Source organism: Ctenopharyngodon idella, chromosome 3, assembly GCF_019924925.1.
Source record: "Ctenopharyngodon idella isolate HZGC_01 chromosome 3, HZGC01, whole genome shotgun sequence".
NCBI classification, from domain to species: Eukaryota; Metazoa; Chordata; class Actinopteri; order Cypriniformes; family Xenocyprididae; genus Ctenopharyngodon; species Ctenopharyngodon idella.
In genome coordinates, this window is record NC_067222.1 from 34,693,464 (window position 1) to 34,714,178 (window position 20,715).

The 20,715-nt window shown below is 40.5% G+C and overlaps 1 protein-coding gene across 20 annotated transcripts in view; it reads left to right on the forward strand.

Annotated features, from left to right (window-relative positions):
* Nucleotides 1-20,715, forward strand: part of LOC127508683 (polymeric immunoglobulin receptor-like) — a 69,368-nt gene that overhangs the window by 17,085 nt on the left and 31,568 nt on the right. For 5 of the 20 annotated variants that reach the window (XM_051886836.1, XM_051886832.1, XM_051886834.1 and 2 more), the window contains exons 2-3: nt 10,097-10,399; nt 10,518-10,844. The exons of 3 other annotated variants lie outside the window; for them this stretch is intronic. In XM_051886836.1, the coding sequence (XP_051742796.1) occupies nt 10,097-10,399; nt 10,518-10,844 (630 nt within the window). Of the gene's footprint in view, nt 1-10,096; nt 10,400-10,517; nt 10,845-10,983; nt 11,101-11,279; nt 11,750-12,206; nt 12,341-18,724; nt 19,028-19,144; nt 19,469-19,607; nt 19,725-19,903; nt 20,539-20,715 lie in introns of those variants that run through there. 12 more of the 20 variants (XM_051886830.1, XM_051886827.1, XM_051886835.1 and 9 more) reach the window with 10 other exon arrangements.

Genomic DNA, 20,715 nt, shown 5'->3' on the forward strand with positions numbered 1-20,715 from the left:
ATGTCTGAATTTGTTAGCAGTACCTTTGAGCATTGTATATGGAGGTCTCTTCTTTGTTAACACTCATTCGGAGACAACACTCAAAACTGGGTCAGCCTTCTGAGCATGTAGTATATCTCCACTATCCATACCCAGGCAAGTGACACTGGAAAAGGTAGAGGGAGCAGAATTTGAAGGCTCAAACCCAGAGCCTGCACCAGAAGAAACAGATCGTGCGGTAGTAGGATGTGATTCGGCTACCTCAGTCTGCGTTGAAGCAGTAACAAAACATACAGGTTTGATCTCCAAGTCATTGGAAATGTTGTTCTCGCTGTCAGGTCGACGAGACATGGCATCAGCATTAGCGTGTTTATGACCATGTCGGTACTCAATGGTCCAGTCATAGAGGTCAATCTCCAGAGCCCACCGTGCTCTGCGACCCGTTAGATCACCATCCAAAACCATTTGCCTCAGACTAAGCAAGGGCTTGTGATCAGTGATGATTCGAAAAGAATGACCCATGAGATATTGACGAAAGTGACGAATGGACCAAACAATAGCCCACAACTCCCTGTCATATGTTGACCATCGTTTTTTCAGTAGGTGTCAGAATGTGACTGCCATAAGCGATGACACTTTCTTTGTCGTCAACATTCATCTGGGACAGAACACATCCGATAGCTGTGTTGGAAGCGTCAGTGAAGAGCAAAAACTCTTTCGAAAAGTCTGGGTAGCAAAGAACTGGAGCATTGGTAAGTGCATGTCGCAAAGAATTGAAAGCTTCCTGTTCTACCTCAGTCCAAACAAACAACTTTCCTTTCTGAGTTAGAACATGCAGTGGCTGTGAAATTTGAGCAAAGCAGCGAATTAAACGCCTGTAATATGAACACAGGCCTAAGAAGGCTCGAACTTCTGTAGGATTTCCAGGAGTAGGCCATTCCTTAACTTTCTGGATATTTTTCTCATCAGTCTGAAGACCGGCAGAAGACACAACATGGCCCAGAAATGTCACTTGCTGTTGGGCAAAAGAACATTTAGCTGGTTTTAGCTTCAAGTTTGCTGTTCTCAAACGCTGGAAGACCTCCCTCAGGTGTTGAATGTGCTCCGAAAAATTCTTGCTGTAGATGATGATATCGTCTAAATACACAAGACATGTTTTCCAGGAGAGACCCTGCAACACTAGCTGCATCAAATGTTGAAAGGTGGGCGGAGCATTGACAAGGCCCATTGGCATCACTGTAAACTGATATAAAGAACGACCAGTAGTAAAGGCTGTTTTTGGTTTGTCAGCCTCGTGAAGCTGCACTTGCCAATATCCGGATGAAAGATCCATGGTACTGAATATAGAAGAACCTCTAAGTGCATCCAAGGTGTCATCTGTTCTGGGTAAAGGATGGGCATCCTTAATGGTGACAGAATTAAGGCCTCTATAATCTACACAAAAGCGCCAGGTGCCATCTTTTTTCTGCACCATAACGACAGGTGCAGCCCAAGGGCTATGACTGACTTCCACAATACCTTTTGCCAACATGTCATCCACCTGTGACTGAATCACCTGTTGCATCTGAGGAGAAGTACGATAGGCTTGTTTTTGAGTTGCATTGTCAGTATTGAGTTTGTGTGTGACTATATTCGTTCTACCAAAATCTGTAGGGTTCTTACTAAACACATCACAATTCTCATGCAACAGTGAGTGTCAGACAGATTTCTGCTTTGAATCCCAAATGGAAGTGGTGGCACCTGTGTAAAAGGGGTTGGACACATTACATACAGAATCTGAGTGCTGAACAACATCATCTTGGTTTACAGGAGTGAATTCCCCCAGTTGCATATCTGGTTGCAGTACAAAAGGGCTGTTTGTTGGATTCATGACCCGCACTACAGTTTGACCATTTTCAGCTAGTGTAAGGGTGCGTGCAACTGCAATACCGTCCAACTTAGATGGATATGGCAACCCACTGTAACCATCTGCTAAACCTGCATTAACAGCAAATGGGATAAGTTGAGCTGTACAGTGCATCTCACATTGAGGAGGAATGGTAGTAGTCACAGTAATTTGCGCTGTGCAATGTGCAGGGGCAAGTTGAGATGTGCTTAACAACAGTAAAGTCTGATCATAAAGGCAACATAGTCCATTACCAACATTTAAGATTACCTGGTGTTTCTGGAGAAAATCCCAACCAAGTATGATACCCTGACTCACATTTCTGATGACCTGCATGTCATGTTGTAATGTCAGTGTACCTAATCTCAGGTTAACAGTCACAGTTCCCAGAGTATCTAGATTCTGACCAGTTACAGACTTTGACAGAATGAAATTAGTCTTTAGTGGTCTTTTGCACAATGAAGGAATTGCCATACGAGTAGTTTCATTAATGAATGAAATGCTAGAACCAGTGTCTATCATGATGTGCATGTCAGTACCTTCAACAATGCCATTGATGTGTGCTGTACAAGTGTCCTTCATGTCTGTAGTAGGACAGTGTTCAGTCTCTGGACGGCTGGTGTCTGTGGTTGTCATCTGTACAGTGTCTTTTGGGGCTGGTGGTGAAACAGCTGATGTGTGCCCCGCCGCATAAGCTAGTGGAAGTTTCCCTGATGACGGCTGTGATGATCTGGGTAGACGCCACGTGTACCACTCTGAAGATCCAGGCTGTGCTTCTGAGGTCTGTAATGATGGTCTTTGTACTCCTCAAAGGTGACACGCTTGTGATGAGGGCTTGGACTGCGTCATTGAAATGACGGGCTGTTGTAAGACATGGTGTCATTTGCAGACTGCAGTGGAGTATTTTGGTGAATAGCAATCCTGGAACCTCTCCCTACGTTGAGGCGAAAAATTCACTCTGTCATTATGCTGGTGTGTGTCGTCCCGTCGTCTGCAAAGGTCTCTGCGACGGCTGGGAGATCTTCTGCAGCTGTCAGGTGAAGGAGAACGAGCATCTGAGTGTCGGGTTGGTGAATGTCCATATGGTGAATTCCATGCCATAGCATATGTTGTTGGACGACGGGCCCACAGCTGAAAAGACTCAGAGCCATTGTTGCGAAATGGCGGAGGTAAAGGAATGTCCTTTGGGGTGGTTTGTGCGCGGCGCGTCCACGAGGTATGAGCACTGCTCTCCCGCAGCGCTTGTGCTTCCTCGTCCGACATCACTGAAGTTTATTCACGGCACATCGACGTTCACAGCAGCCCGCTGAAATCACAATACTGTACAGACTGCGTTTGCACGAGACTTTGGCGAAAAAAGTATATATATAAAAAAAGAAACTCGAATATCCGACGAAAAATACCGCTGCCACCAGTGTAATATTGTGGGTGTTCTCGGGGCTTATATATATCCTAAGATAACTTTATGAACATATAAATAAAACCCTCGGACACTGACGAGATCTTCCCTTTTTTTTTATTTCCTCTTTTTTTTTCTTCCCTCTCCTTCCGCCCTCTTCTTTCTATATCACCCGTCACAATAAAAGTCCTCACAACAACGTCCACTTTAACACTGAATAGATACTGCTTAATGAACATTCAAATATTCAAACATAACATCAGCTTTCATCTTTTAACAATGTGCTAAACTTTTAACTCTTACATTAGCTTGAACGGCTGCGGTGGCGCGATTCGAAGATCACCGCACCCTTGAGTTCGGCGCGTCCGCTCTCCCTCACAGTCATTTAGTGCTTTGCAACGTTCCCAGACACAGCCAATCAAATCATGCAAATTGTGTGCATGCTGTGCTCGTGGGAGGCGTATAGCTGCACGGGTCAGACGAAAAAATGGCCACGCTTCATACAGATGTCTTTTGATATTTCACGAGTTTACACGTACATGAAATCAAAATAAAGTAATTCGTATAGTAATTTATGCGTATTTGGCGTGCTGTCCGGGGGAGGGCTCCGAGCTCGGAATTTGGCCCGAACCCAGAGTACTCCCCCTCCTTAACTGGGATAGAAACCAGCCAAGAGTGAGGTGATGGGGTGGTGGAGGGATGCTGTGAAACTTGTCGCAGGATAGAGGTAAGAGACGGCTTTATATACCGGCTTCCTCTTGCACTGATTGGTTGATTACCTGAACGTGCGCCTCCCGAATTTTGTTAAATAAAACTTCATTTCACGAGTTTACACGTACATGAAATCAAAATAAAGTAATTCGTATAGTAATTTATGCGTATTTGGCGTGCTGTCCGGGGGAGGGCTCCGAGCTCGGAATTTGGCCCGAACCCAAAGTACTCCCCCAAAAAAGCCAAGTAAGCGCAGGACAGCAATGATTAAAACGAAGTGAAATTAACCCCCCAAAAAAGTGAAGGGCACGAGAAGGTATTTGCAAAAAATCGAGCCTGACCGTTCGACCGGGAGGGCTCTCGCAGCATCCTTAATGCTCAACGGCATCGGACGGGTAAGCCCCGCCAGCAGTTGAACGGTAAGCTCTTGCTTACGGCTCGAGATTGTATGAGCATGATTTGGGATCGAGTTTAGCCGTTCGACCGGGAGGGCCCTCGCAGTGTCCAACGGGAGCTTTGGATAAAAATGCTCGCGGCATCGGACGGGTAGGCCCCGCCTGCAGTCGATCGGAGGGCGCCCACTGCATTCGGTTGGGAGAGTTCGACCAGCGCTTCGAAGGGGCTGGGACACGGGAATAGACCCTTTGCCGCCCATGAACGGGGAACCCACACTGCAACGTGAACGTGAGCGTCCGATGACATCTGAATCATGCAGGCTCTCACTGCTATTCGAACGGGAGCGCTCGACCGGCACTTCGGGAGGGGGACTGAGCCCGGCTCACGAACGGGGAGCCCACACTGCGTGCGAACGAGGGAGCCTGCAATGTTGTAAAATATATAAACAAAGTCTAAAACGAAATACGATGATTGGTTTTAGCTGGCGTGAATACGGCAAGATAATAGAATTGGGAATTAACGATTTAATTGGTTAGGGCTTGGGATCTGATGTAGGTTTTGAAAGCTTCTGATGACCAATGACCCAGGGTTTGAATTTGTTGTTGTGAAAGACCTTTTTGGGCGGCTGTGGTTGCTGCGCCGATACGAAAAGAATGACTTGAGAAATGATTTGCTGCGATACCGGACTGGATGAGAACTGCTTTTGGATGCTTTTGGAACCAAAATCTCGTGGCTGGATGATTAGAGTCGTCGGCGAAGTGTGGATCGAATGAGGATTTGATTAAGGAACGTCTGTACTGCAGGTAATTTATGAGAGAATGGTACGGCTGAATGGGAGTTGGCAGATTGAAAATGTAAATAAAGTGACCCTTTTTTGCTCGATCAGTTTTACTTTGTTTAATGAAAAAAGATATGGTTTCGTTATCTACAACCTGTAAATCTGAAATTGAAGGGTGGATATTAGTGTTGAAGTTAGACGTGACTGTTAATTCGGAGCAGCGAAGAAAGCCGAAGAAAGCCAGGATGAACATTGCTTCTAACGTGCGGGCAGTGTTGATGGAATGGTAGCCAAGGCGAAGTGTGGAAATGCATTTGGTGAGTATGTCGATAGTAATAGGCTGTCTGGTATCCGGGCGGGTGGGATGGGTTCTTTGAATTCCTTTGATGAGAAGGGAAGTTTGAGAGTTATTTATGGCGGAGGCGGGCTTACCGAAAGCTAATTTATGGAATGTGTTTGGCAATTATAATAAACTGATCACAGGCGGAAATCCAGATGAGGCGTCTGATGAACGGCATTAATGCGGGGGAGCGAGAACGGCCTTTGTTAATGCAATGTACAGTGGCTTCGTTGTCGCAATGAACCAGGATGCTTTTAGATGACCACTCTTTCCCCCATAGGGAAGCTGCGACGACGATCGGATACAGCTCGAAAAGGGCCGAGGAGGCTGAGGACTTAGATGTGTCTAGAAGCTGGGGGGGCCAGGGAGACGCGAACCAGCGTCCTTGGTAAAATCCCCCAAAACCGATTGAGGGGGCTGCGTCAGTGAACAGGTTAATGTCAAGGGGCAGAGAGATGCAGTTGTCATAGAAAAAAGTTAAGCCATTCCACTGGTTAAGGAAAGTTATCCATAAGCTTAACTCATTTTTGCACGCGCAGGATAAAAGAATTTGGTCTTCCAGCGCGTGAACTGAAGACTGAAGATGCGCGATGAAGGGGCGACCTTGCGGAATTATGCGCATAGCAAAGTTTAGGTGGCCAAGCAGCGAGAGAAGTTCGCGTTTGGAACAGTTCGTGCAGTCTAGAAGATTGGATGCGACGAAAATGATTCTATCGATGATTTGGACCGATCATGAAACCTGATTCGATTGCCTTTTTGATTAGTTCGTCTACTACTTCAGGCTCTGCTAGAGCAGATTGAAGATTATCGCAGATGATATTTTGAGTAGGCTGACATTCTACCCCAGGTTTAAAACCATGTTTGAGACCAGACAACAGATAATTTGTAAAATTAACATCAGGGTGATGAGATAATTCATCAGCTAGGCGTGAAATATTCACAGGAGTCAAAAGTTTTTTGCACTTTTATTTACAGATTTCAGTACTAGACATACAGCGCAGGCGTGGGCGCCGCCACAGTAGTTGCAGATATGAAGATAGCGGCAGCGTTGGCTTTGGGCATTTCCCTTCGTTGAAGTTATTACATACTTGCCTGTTTGCTGCTACGTTTGTGACTATGTTATTGAAAGCGTGATCCTCCCTAGCGGGTCGCGGAACATAACTAGTAGATTTAAACGGGTTCTGTTCCGGGCAGGGTGGAATTGAGGGATTAATTTGAGGGCATGTCGTGGTGGCATGGTTCACGGATCTGCAAATTGCGCATGAGATGTTTCGGCATCCGAGGAAAACTCTGTTATGGAGATCGGTGTCCAACGCTCCCCAATAAGGACACTGATTCCATTGTGAAACGCGAACAGCGCATTTAGCAGAAAAGAGTTTATGGTATGTATAGAAATGGCTACCCCCATAGGACAGTGCGAGCTCCGCTATGATGGAGAGATAATCATTCAGCTCGCGCCGTCTATGAGGAAAAGCAGAGCATATTATTTCTGTATAGCGACTGAAAGCAATACAAAATTCTGCCAAAGACAGTATGCGTGAGGAGGTCTGTGTATTGTTTTTTAAAGTTACGGAAATATCGCCGCAGTCCACCTGGCGATTGGACTCTGCTGGAGGAAATAGGGACAATAAAGAGCCCAAATCCACGTCCGCACCTGCAAGGATTTGTGCTCTGATATTGTTCGCCACTGGAGGAGGTTCTGAGGCGACGGCGTTCGGAGGAGCTGGTTGTGGTGTTGCTGAGAAGAGAGAGAAGGGAGATCGAGTATGCAGAGAAGTATTGGGGAGGGGGGCCGGGGCTATGGCCATTTGCATCCTCACGCAAAAATCGGCTCCCGGGACAGGTGGAGGAGCAAGAAAAGGTGAAGAGGTGGGGACGGGAAGGGGAAGAAATGACGTCAGTGCTTGTGCCGCTAGCGGAGGCATCCTCACGCTAGGGTGAGCGCTTTGCGCTGGAAAATACTGATAGGGAAAAGGGTAAGAGGTAGGAGGAAAAAAATGGGTTTGAGAAGTTGTGTAGCTTGCATTGCAGGTGGTTGAAGCGTGCGGTGTGGTGGTAGGAGGAGCTGCGGGGGAGAGTTGAGCAGGGAGTGTTTGGAGCCCGTCCGCGACGGGCTCTGGGGCGTGGCCCAGGCTCGCTGAAGGCCTGCGACGGCGTGACGCAGGGGGAGGACCCGGCACTGCGTGGGAGGGAAGTGGAGAAGCTGCTGGACGCGAGGTCGGGGCCCGGCGGGCCTTGCTCGCTCGACCAGATGAAGTGGAAGCTGTAGGAGAAGGGTGAGTAGATTGCAGAGAGACATACAGATTGTATAGTTCTGCTTTATTTAATCTTTGTGAGAAGTTTGTATCTGAATTCATCAGGGCTTGTCTCAACCCTTTAACGGTCCATTTCCCTATGGCAGGGATGTTTGGATGGACCGGCGTGGAGGTAGACGCAGAGGAAGATGGCGGTTGTCTCACCGGCGGGGGCGAGGGGAGTCCTCGGCGTCTTGGCGTGTGTGGAGTAGATCGTGTGAGCCGGTGTCCCCTATTTGAGGACGGGGGCTCCATGATGTTAACGGTTGGAGAAGGATCATTCCTTGGAACGGCGGGTTGAGATGGAGACTCAGCGGTGACGAATGAATCATCATCCGAAGGGAAGAGCTCTATCTCAGACATGACAGCAAGTGGGCGGGGCCAAATGCTGTGAAACTTGTCACGGGATAGAGGTGAGAGACGGCTTTATATACCGGCTTCCTCTTGCACTGATTGGTTGATTACCTGAACGTGCGCCTCCCGAATTTTGTTAAATAAAACTTCATTTATTTTCTCTCTCTCTTTCTCTGTAGACACCGTGAAAACTACAAGAAATAAAAAACATAATTTTCAAATATGCATTTCTCAAGTTTCTCATGATAATGTCCACTGGTATGCAATTGAATGACGCAACAGAAATACAACAAGTCCAAAGACCAGTAATAACACGTTACATTTTTGTGCAGAGTGACACAAAACAACACAATACACCATAGGCAATAAACACAAAGTAAATTACCGTGTGCGCCTCCCAGACCACATGCAGATTAAACAATTATCTTGGGGCTGTATGTCTCGCAGTCTCTCTGCATCAGTTCCCAACTCAACAATGGTCATGTGACGCATTACGCTTCTTAAAGAACCCTTCACGCTAAACATTTCAAGGGAGTAATAATGCCCATACATTTGTCACATTTGTTTTTAAACACTTAATGAAATAACACTGGTAATGAATTTATACCCAAAAGTTCGAAAATATACATTTGAATGAAAACCATGTCTGTTGACAGTTACAAGGCGCCTACACAGATGTATGCCAAAGCTTGTCAAACGAGCAAACAGAGAAATAGCGCAGACGGAGTGCGCACAATTGTGAAATAATAATAATAATAATTTCAGCATCGTAAAGGGCCCCTCACACGCCAGGGCCCTATGCACTCTGTCACCCTTTTCCCCCCACTTACGATGCCCCTGCTTGCTGGTCTCTCTCTTGGGGATAAGTCTTCATGAGTTGCATTGGTACACCGCAGAGATTGTGGCGCTGCCACGCTGGTTCTTTCTCTACCCCGGACGCGAACAGCGCAATCCAACAAAAGCCAGAACCCATTATAATCAGTGATATTGTTTACACTGGATGCTCTGGCACAACACAACAAATCCCAGACAAATCCCAAATGCCCCGTTATATTTCTGAAGTACGGTACTCCGAGTCCAAGCGCTTGCGCTATTTCTGACACAAGGGACAAACAGGTTTACATTTTGCAAAGGTCCAGTCGCTTCAGTGTGTCCAATATAAACAGCCAAGGCAAATCATGTCAAACCAAATGTACAAAAAGGAAGACAATAAAAAACACGATGGAATGGTGCCTGAGAGGCCGTTACAGCAAATACAGTAGTATACTGCAAATTTAAAAAATACAGTAGGCCTAAATCTCTGTATGTGGTGTTTGATGTCACAGAAAATTCCCATGATGCAAACGGAATCACAGTTATTTACCGTAAAGAGAATTAGCAGTATAATACTGGGTGATATATAGTAAATAACTGTAGAAATTACAGAAATGTTTAACAGTCAAAAACATTTATTAACTTGCAATGTTTCGACCACAAGGTCTTCATCAGGCAAACTGGTTCTTTTGTATTTTAGCTAAGGTTAATTTTTGATTGAGTACCTGTCTGAGTTATTTTGGATGTGCACATACTACTTTGAACTCTCTTGTCTGTTTGATACACCCATCTGAGGTTTTGGAGTCTTTACTAATGAGCTGATGAGTTGAATCAGGTGTTTTAATTAAGTGGACACCTAAAATGTGCAGTGCTGGTGGTACTCCCGGACCAGGGTTCAGAAACACTGATTTAGATGAGTAGAGTGAATTTTAATTTAAACTGAATATTTGTCATATAGTTATACAGCCTCTGACACCCTGAGCAGAACTTAAAGCTCAGATTGAGTCTCATGCTCTGTTATCATGTCTGTGAAACTTTATTTCATTTTAAGCATGTTGAATTATAATTCAATGATGGTGTAATAAAACTCTTCTTCCTGATGTTAATCTCTAAAGCTCAAAATGAAAGAAACTCTCTCTGTCTGCAGGTTGTCGACTTTCAAGTCATGGACAGTCTGAAGAAGTAACAGGTTACACAGGTGGATCAGTCCTGCTGCCCTGCTCCTGTATCTGCCGTCCATCTACAGTAAAGACATTCACATGGTATTACACAACAGGATGGATTAAAGTTTTTGAAGATGAAAACTACAAGGGCAGACTGAAGCTGTTTAATGAAAGTTCTCCAGCAAATCTGTCTCTGCTCATTTCTGACCTCAGAAAGGAGGATCAAGGGTTATATAGGTGTGAGACTTCAGACGTAGATTATAAAGACATTACGGTAAAGATAAAAGGTAATATGGAATATTTTTGTATGAAACCCGTATCTCTCAAAATGCAGTATATGTTTTCTTCTTTCAGTAAAGTGCAGTGTAAATGTAAATGTCAGTCTTGTTGTGAATGTGTTGTCAGGGTGTGATCTGGACCAGAATAAACAGACGGTCGCGGTGACGGGACACTCGGGAGAGTCTGTAGTTTTGCCCTGTTCCTGTACTGAACTACAGGCTAAACCTCCACAACTTACATGGACATATACTCCACTAAAACACAAAACAAAACCTGAAGAAATTTACCCAAATGAACAGAGTGAGAGACACAGAGGTAGAGTCAAACTGTTGAATGAAACCTCTCCAGGAAATCTCTCTCTACTCATATCAGACCTGAACACAGAAGATCAGGGAGAATATCATTGCTCTGTGCTTCAACAACAACACGTCAACATCAGACTCAGTGTTCAAGGTCATTTTCTACTGCTGCTGTTTTGAACATCAATTAATTTGTTCTTTAATAAAATTAACTGTTAGAAGAATGACATTAAGCTTTATTATAATATGTCCTCTTGTGTTATATTATGACTGACAATTATTTAATTCTGCAGAGGAACTTTACTTTCAATCAATCTGTTTATCAATCCATAAACCTGCAAAAGAAGAAAGTACAAGCACTCAACACTCAGGAGGCATATTGAGAAAACAACCACACAACTCACCTTAATGTAAGTAGTCAGTTAAGATTTTAGTTTTAAGAAAGTGTCTTGACTAGAATTAATCGGATAAATTAATATATTGATACATGATATGCTGCTTATTTGTTTTTGAATGCTTTATTGTGCTTGTGACATTTATCAACTCAGACACTGATCTCTCTGTACAACATCTCATTCTCTCTCTCTAGGATGAAGTGACATGTTCTAACAGACACACCAGCTCACAGAGACACAGTAGAGCATGTGCTGTATACAAGCATCAAAGAAATATGACTTAATCATCTGTATTTTGTCTGAAACTTCTGATACTTCCTGTTTTTATAGCGTACCTATTTTATGCCGTTTTAACTCAACTTATCTAGTTTACACCCTGTGCAGTGATAAAATACACCAGGTTGTATTCTGACCATGTACTGCTAATACTACATAGACAAACAAACTATAAAGAGATTTATACAGCCAGACCAAAACCAGTGTTTATGTACTTAGAAAGTTATAGTAGCTTGTTCTTCATAATCTCTGTGGCAAGTTTCCTGTAAGCATTGTTATCTTGGTACCATGTAAACATTTTAATGATTTAACAAATAGTGGAGTATATAAATATCTGTCTTTCAGCAGGACTGTGCTGTTTTATTACAATAAAAAATACTGTCAAATACTTTTTGAGTACATTATGTCTAGAGGTCTTGACCTCTGATGTTACTTAAATAAAATATTTTTAGTATGTTTCATCATCAAATATCATTCCTCTACATGTTCACAAACACACATTTGTTTCACTATATTAGTGAGGACGTCTCATAAACTTACATTGTTTTTATATTAGGCTAATGATATTTTCTATTGCCTGACCCAGCCCCTACCCGAAACATTTACAAAACACTAGATTTAAATAAAAATATATTTTGGTAATATAAGTCTTTAACTAGTGAGGACTAGTAAAATGTCCTCACTAGTCAGTTGTCACAATATATTTCACTGTATAAGTGAGGACAGACAGACAGTATATGAAAACAGCATATATGTTTTACTAGTGTCAGTGATACAGGAAGAGTAGTATTACAAAAGCTGATTAAAAGAGGAAATGGCACAAAATGACTTAAGTTCCTGAAGACTTCAAAGAAAACCAGCAGCACAGAATTAAGACTCAGTTCACACTCGCTGATAAAGTGGAGAGTGAGTGAGTTCAGAGCATCAGTCATGAGGGAGTGTTTCTGTGTTTTCCTCTTTATGCTGCACTTTACTGAAGGTAAGTCAACATTTATAAATACTTTAAAAGAATTAAGAGTGAAATTAATCAGTGGTTGTGATTCTGTGATAGTGCTGAGTGATTTAGGTCAGTGGTTCATGACCCTGGTCCTGGAGTACCCCAACACTGCACATTTTTGATATCTCTCTTGTCTGACAAAAGCTAAAATACAAAAATCTAGCACACTGCTGTTCATGCTCCCAAAGACATTTATTAACTTGAAACGTTTCGATCAGAAAAAATGTGCAAAATTTGTACCTTTAGGGGTCCAACGGCTTGTCACTGGGGCAGTACCCTCAAGGGTACACCCGTTGTACCCTTTATAATGGGTACATATTTGTACCCTTACAGTTTGTACCTTTCAAAGGCAAATATGTACCTTTGGTGACCAAATTGTACCTTGTAGTGCTATGGTACCATAATGTCCTTTTAAGGGTACTGCCCCAGTGACAAGCCCTTTGTACCTCATGATGGCACATTTGTACCCCACACAACATATTAAAAAGGCCATAATGCTGTTTTACCACATTTATTAAATAACATTAAAAATATTACAATCTCACAATTTCATGCACAGATTTCAAAGAAAAACATTTTAAACATTGTATCACAATGTGTCATCAATTTTGCAGGATGCATTTACATATTGATCAATTTCACATTTCCAAAAACAGTACACACATTACCTATAACTCTTTAAAACATTAAACAGTACTACACATTTCATTTTAACTGTACATTTTAAACATTCTTGTGAATCACAATTTATCATAGACTTAATATGTTTCAAGGGTCCGAAAGTCCATCTTTTGCCCTGGTTAAATTATACTCCATTCAGGTATGCATGGAAGTGTGAAGCATAAGACATTGGGTTTAAAAGCTCACCACACAGAAGCCAAAAGAGCTTGAAAACCAAGATGTTTGGTTGCATCTTATGAATATCCATTCACATGACCTTCAATCGAGGATGCATCCTGACCAACGACTGCAAACTACTGTTGGAGACAAATTAAAAATTAGTACAAATTAAAAATTACATTTTTTTTTAAAGTTCCATTTTTGTAACCACAATAGGATAAAAATTTAAATCAAGGCTGATTCACACCAAGGACAATAACTACAACCATAAAATGATATAACACAATTCTCACTTTCATTCTTAGACAATAGTGATAACTGTACATAACTGTAACAATAATGACACAAGAGGAACAATATCATTGGAATCACTTTTGGGGGAACTTTTTTTTCCAACTGATGAACAAAAACATTGGAAGCCAATCAGAAATAAAGAGCTCAAGCATTTAAAGCAACCGATGATTTAGCACTTGCTTAAAAAAGAGAACATTATCTTCCCTTTCCTGTAAATGCTAAAATAGTTATTAGGGTGGTGGGTGAGGGTTGGTCAGGACAGTTTGTAGCAAAACAGTGTTGAAGGGTTAGTTCACCCAAAAATGAAAATTCTGTCATTTACTCACAGTCATGTTGTTCCAAACCCATTAGACTTTCGTTCATCCTTATATATTTGAAAATATTTTTAATGAAATCTAAGCAATTTCTGTCCCTCCATAGACAGCTACAGAACTAAAAGAGTTCATAAAGAGATTGTAAATCTATTCCATATGAATTGAGCGGGTTAATCCAAATTTACTGTAGAGACTCAATTGATATGATGAACAGATTTTATTTAGGCTTTTAATTATATAAACATCAGCAAACATAAACAAGCTCAAACGAACCTGCTTGACGCGCGAGAACAAACATCTTGCTGAAGTTTAAACTTGATGTGTAACACACAAGAATGACCCTCATTGGTTCTCGCACGTCAAACAAACATATTTGAACTTCCGTTTAACACAACTGATATGTGTGTTAATGAGTGTTTATATGTGAATAAAAGCCTAAATTAAATCTATTCATCATATAAAGTGATCAAGTCTCTTCAGAAAATTTGGACTAAACTGCTAGATTTATATGGATTATTTTTATGATCTCTTTATGAACATTTTGAAGCATCAAAGTGGTAGTTGCATAGCTGTCAATGGAGGAACAGAAATCTCTCAGATTAAAAATATCTACATTTGTGTTACGAAGGTGTACAGGTTTGGAACAACATGACTGTGAGTAATTAATGACATTCATTTTTGGGTGAACTAACCCTTTAAACAATAAGAATACACACCTGTGACAGGCTCCTGGAGTTTCTTCAGACAGCCTCGCTCTTCTTGCTCGTCCTGACCTCATCTTCAAGAACCAGAGGTGCAAGCTCCACTGAGTTTATGTTTTAGGGGCTGGTGCCAAGACTGCAAATACAGAGGGTAAAAACAAATCAGATCAAAAGGTAAACCTCCCTTCTTTTCTTTTTTTTTAATGTATATAAACAGGATCCATCAACTTCTGTTCATTAGAACTTATGAGATGTCCTCTATACACTGATCTGGACTTTTCACATAATATAAAGTCTGTACAAGTAACTTACGTTGCCATCTTCCAGATCCTTATGGAAAGGGTATCTGAAAGGATAAAAGAAAAGGATACCTGAAAGTTGAATTAAAACAGTTGGCCCTAAGAAACTCCTGAGATGTAAGACACAATACTTAATTTACTTTTATTACTTATAAAGCACCGTAAATACTTTAAATGTACTGTATAGAGGTGAAGCAGTGGTGAACAGTTTACACATTATGGAACATAACTGACTTACATTGTAACCTATGAGGATTTCTGACATGTTTCTTTGTCGAGTCTGGTCTGAAGATCCCTGTGAAATGGGGAATGACAACAACAGCATGCAGTGACATATTCATATTGTTACTAATGTACATATTAAGTAAAAAAAACTTAATATTATACTTACATTTCTGTAGTCAAAGGCTGCTGATAGCATTCGTGGCACTGCTTCTATAGTTTACACCACCATGTCGCTTGAAGTTGATTTGGTTTGATCATTTTCTCTTCATCCTCATCCACCTCATAGTCTGAAAGCAGTCAAGGACAGATCAGCGTGCGTTCGAGGCTAGATCTCATCAACACTAAAATGACGTTGTATCCAGTGGTGTAGTCTACGTGATACGCAGGAATACGCCGTATACCTAGTAGGAATGTTCAAGGATTTCCGTATACCCACTTAAAAAAGCGCGAGGATACGTAACCATCCAATAAATCACAAAATATGATTTGTGGTTTGTTGCTTTTGACATGAAACAGTCTCATATTTCTCAAAGTCTCAAGTTTCATATTTTGCCCATTTTACTTCGGAATAAAAAAAAAATACCGTTTTGGCGCACTTTAATGTGATCGTGACAGATCGCAGCAGCAGTTCAAGAGAAGTGTCAGCCTGATGCGCACGTGAACTGATCCTCTCCTCCGCTTTAAGTTACCAGTTACAGCGCGAAATAACATGAATGAACATCTCAAGGTATGATAAAAGATACACTACAACTTAACGAAATCCATATCATGTCTCGTATAATCGCTTAATCAGTGTTTCAACCGCGGAAAGACGTTAATAACAGCTTGTAAACAATGTCACGTAACGTCACATTTACCTCAGAACAAACATATTCAGTGACCATAAACTCGTTAGTCAGCTAAAAAAAATGAACTCTAGAGAGGAGCATTTATCTAAATATATACACCATATTACATATTAACTATAATTTTTAATGTTCTTTAATAGCCTATATTATGCATGTTTGAATAAATCCGTCAAGTTGACAGCCACCATTTAAATGTTTATATTTAAAAAAACGAATTGGAGTAGAAATAAATTTAAAGTTAGTAGGCCTATTATAACTTTATTATTATAAACATTTTCTTAAGTGTAATTTAAGTTTGTATACAAATCAGTTCATTTTAACCTTCAATAACCAACTGATTCCCATGTATATTATACAGCATTAGTTGAGATTTTTTTCTTGAGAAAATTTGCCATGTACTGTATCTGATATACAGCATATCCAAAATAACTGATATTGACTCGAATTGCAAGTTAGTGAATTGAAATGCATAACTATGATGACAGATTGGCAGGAAATGGTGCAAAACAGAAAACAAAGTCCAAACAGAGTGATATTGTGACATACTTATAAGTTTTATGTTTCCATTATTGTCACACTCTAAAAAATGCTGGGTTAAAGTTGGGTTGAAAATGGACAAACCCAGCAACTGGGTTGTTTTAACCCAGCAGTTGGGATAAATGTTTGCCCAACCTGCTGGGTAGTTTTATTTAACCCAACTATTGTTTAAAAATGACTATGGCTGGCTTAAAATTAACCCATAGGTTGGAAATTGAAAATCAGACACATAATTATAGAGGCAACAATAATAATCAAAAGGTGAACATTTATTAAACGATTTAATAAATGGTTATTGTTTAACTATTATATTTAATATTAATAAATGTTAATTTCCAACATATTTTGGGTTCATTTTAAGCAAGCAATACAGCAATTTTTACACAATAGTTGAGTTAAATGAAACTACACAGCAGGTTGGGCAAACATTTAACCCAACTGCTGGGTTTGTACATTTTCAACCCAACTTGGGTTGTTTTTAACCAAACATTTTTAGAGAGTAATGATAGTTGCAACTTGCACTCTTAAATGTGCATTGAAACTTGCCAGCTGAATGAATATGCTCCAGGGACCATATTCATATAACATCTCAGGCTATCTTAAGTGGCTGAGTTAGATGGTGATTGACACTAAATAGTAGAAAATCAGTCCAGAGTCTCTTCAGCTGTAAATGTCATTGAATGGTAAAGTCTTTTGTTGATTATAATAAATTGACATTGATAAAACACACATAAGCAGTCTTTCAGAATGCTCTCAATTACATGTAGCCTAGATCAGATGCATACTACATGCATTAGTGAGTGTGGCGGTGCTTAAGGGGTGTCGCTCTGGGACAGGTAAGTATGAGGCTGGGAGGGAAAAAGTCTGATTTTGTAAGTCTGTTTCACAGTCGAGACTCAAGTGTCATTAAAATAAGGGCCGGTTCGCACAAAATGCGCTAGTTTTTACCCTTTTTTGTCCAATGTAAATTATTATAGATGAACACCTTTCCTTCAGTAGAGTCTGACTGGTTTCTATACGGTCGAGCGGCGCGTTAAGACGGAAGAATAGCTAGAGTTAGGCCTATAAGTTAAAACTATAAGCTAACCTCAAACAATTCTGCTGTAATAACATCAACAATCTTAAATAGACAAACAATATGTTGGTTTTATTACCAAGTCACGTATTTTTTGGCGGGAGGACACGACAAAGTTGGGCAAATACACAAAATATATCGCGGGGTGATTCACACAAATATAAATAACAACTGATTTAACAAGAATGACATACCTCTCAATTTCTGTGATTCTTCATCTTCGGTGAATTATATCCCAGCTTCTGTCATCTTTAGGAGAAGTTATTCCGCCGTCAATTTCTGATATGAGAAACCATCGGGCCGTCCAACCGTCGTCTGTGCTGCTCGCGCGGGCTACATTTGAATTTGAGAGGCAGGCTGACTGACTGCGTGTAATAAATTATTTTTATTTTTATTTTATTTATTTTTTTAAATCGCCCACGTTGCTTAAAAAGATGAGTATATAAACATTTGTCTAGCTTGAAATAATGCTCAGGTGCACGAATTTAATGCACTTGCATGGTTTGGCAGTCTTGAACCAGCCACCCCCTGTCAACCTTTCAGTCACAAGTGATTGTACCTTTGTTTGTTGATGAAATGGTACAAACATGGACCCTTTGACAGTTAGAAACAAATGTGTACCTTATTTCCCCCAAAATGGTACATATTAGTTCCTTAAGGTGTAAATATGACCCATTGAGGGTACAACCAAAGCATTTGTACCCAGAGTGCTCACAATTGTACCCCATCCGTACCCTTTTTTCTGAAAGTGCAGGCAAACTGGTTCTTTTGTATTTTATAAGGTTTCTTTTTGATTGAGCACCTGTCTTGAGTTATTTTGGATGTGCATATACTACTTTGAACTCTCTTGTCTGTCCGACACACCCATCTGAGGTTTTGGAGTCTTTACTAATGAGCTGATGAGTTGAATCAGGTGTTTTAATTAAGTGGACACCTAAAATGTGCAGTGCTGGTGGTACTCCCGGACCAGGGTTCAGAAACACTGATTTAGATGAGTAGAGTGAATTTTAATTTAAACTGAATATTTGTCATATAGTTATACAGCCTCTGACACCCTGAGCAGAACTTAAAGCTCAGATTGAGTCTCATGCTCTGTTATCATGTCTGTGAAACTTTATTTCATTTTTAAGCATGTTGAATTATTATTCAATGATGGTGTAATAAAACTCTTCTTCCTGATGTTAATCTCTAAAGCTGAAATCTCTAAAAATGAAAAACTCTCTCTGTCTGCAGGTTGTCGACTTTCAAGTCATGGACAGTCTGAAGAAGTAACAGGTTACACAGGTGGATCAGTCCTGCTGCCCTGCTCCTGTACTGACCCTCAATCTACAGTAAAGACATTCACCTGGTATTACACAACAGGATGGATTAAAGTTTTTGAAGATGAAAAATTCAAGGGCAGACTGAAGCTGTTTAATGAAAGTTCTCCAGCAAATCTGTCTCTGCTCATTTCTGACCTCAGAAAGAAGGATGAAGGGTCATATAGGTGTGAGATTTCAGTCACAAATTATACAGACATTCGGGTAAAGATAAAAGGTAAATGGAATATTTTTGTATGAAACCCGTATCTCTCAAAATGCAGTATGTGTTTTCTTCTTTCAGTAAAGAGCAGTGTAAATGTAAATGTCAGTCTTGTTGTGAATGTGTTGTCAGGGTGTGATCTGGACCAGAATAAACAGACGGTCGCGGTGACGGGACACTCGGGAGAGTCTGTAGTTTTGCCCTGTTCCTGTACTGAACTACAGGACAAACCTCCACAACTTACATGGACATATACTCCACTAAAACACAAAACAAAACCTGAAGAAATTTACCCAAATGACCAAAGTGAGAGACACAGAGGTAGAGTCAAACTGTTGAATGAAACCCCTCCAGGAAATCTCTCTCTACTCATATCAGACCTGAACACAGAAGATCAGGGAGAATATCATTGCTCTGTGCTTCAACAACACGTCAACATCACACTCAGTGTTCAAGGTAATTTTCTACTGCTGCTGTTTTGAACATCAATTAATTTGTTCTTTAATAAAATTAACTGTTAGAAGAATGACATTAAGCTTTATTATAATATGTCCTCTTGTGTTATATTATGACTGACAATTATTGAATTCTGCAGAGGAACTTTACTTTCAATCAATCTGTTTATCAATCCATAAACCTGCAAAAGAAGAAAGTACAAGCACTCAACACTCAGGAGGCATATCGAGAAAACAACCACACAACTCACCTTAATGTAAGTAGTCAGTTAAGATTTTAGTTTTAAGAAAGTGTCTTGACTAGAATTAATCGGATAAATTAATATATTGATACATGATATGCTGCTTATTTGTTTTTGAATGCTTTATTGTGCTTGTGACATTTATCAACTCAGACACTGATCTCTCTGTACAACATCTCATTCTCTCTCTCTAGGATGAAGTGACATGTTCTAACAGACACACCAGCTCACAGAGACACAGTAGAGCATGTGCTGTATACAAGCATCAAAGAAATATGACTTAATTATCTGTATTTTGTCTGAAACTTCTGATACTTCCTGTTTTTATAGCGTACCTATTTTATGCCGTTTTAACTCAACTTATCTAGTTTACACCCTGTGCAGTTATAATCTGTGCGTGTGTGTGTGTGTGTGTGTGTGTGTGTGTGTTAGATATTTTTCAAAAAGCCCTTTTGCTAATGCATTGGTTTAAAAAGTAAATAATAAAACACCAGGTTGTATTCTGACCATGTACTGCTAATACTACATAGACAAACAAACTATAAAGAGATTTATACAGCTAGACCAAAACCAGTGTTTATGTACTTAGAAAGTTATAGTAGCTTGTTCTTCATAATCTCTGTGGCAAGTTTCCTGTAAGCATTGTTATCTTGGTACCATGTAAACATTTTAATGATTTAACAAATAGTGGAGTATATGAATATCTGTCTTTCAGCAGGACTGTGCTGTTTTATTACAATAAAAAATACTGTCAAATACTTTTTGAGTACATTATGTCTAGAGGTCTTGACCTCTGATGTTACTTAAATAAAATATTTTTAGTATGTTTCATCATCAAATATCATTCCTCTACATGTTCACAAACACACATTTGTTTCACTATATTAGTGAGGACGTCTCATAAACTTACATTGTTTTTATATTAGGCTAATGATATTTTCTATTGCCCGACCCAGCCCCTACCCGAAACATTTACAAAACACTAGATTTAAATAAAAATATATTT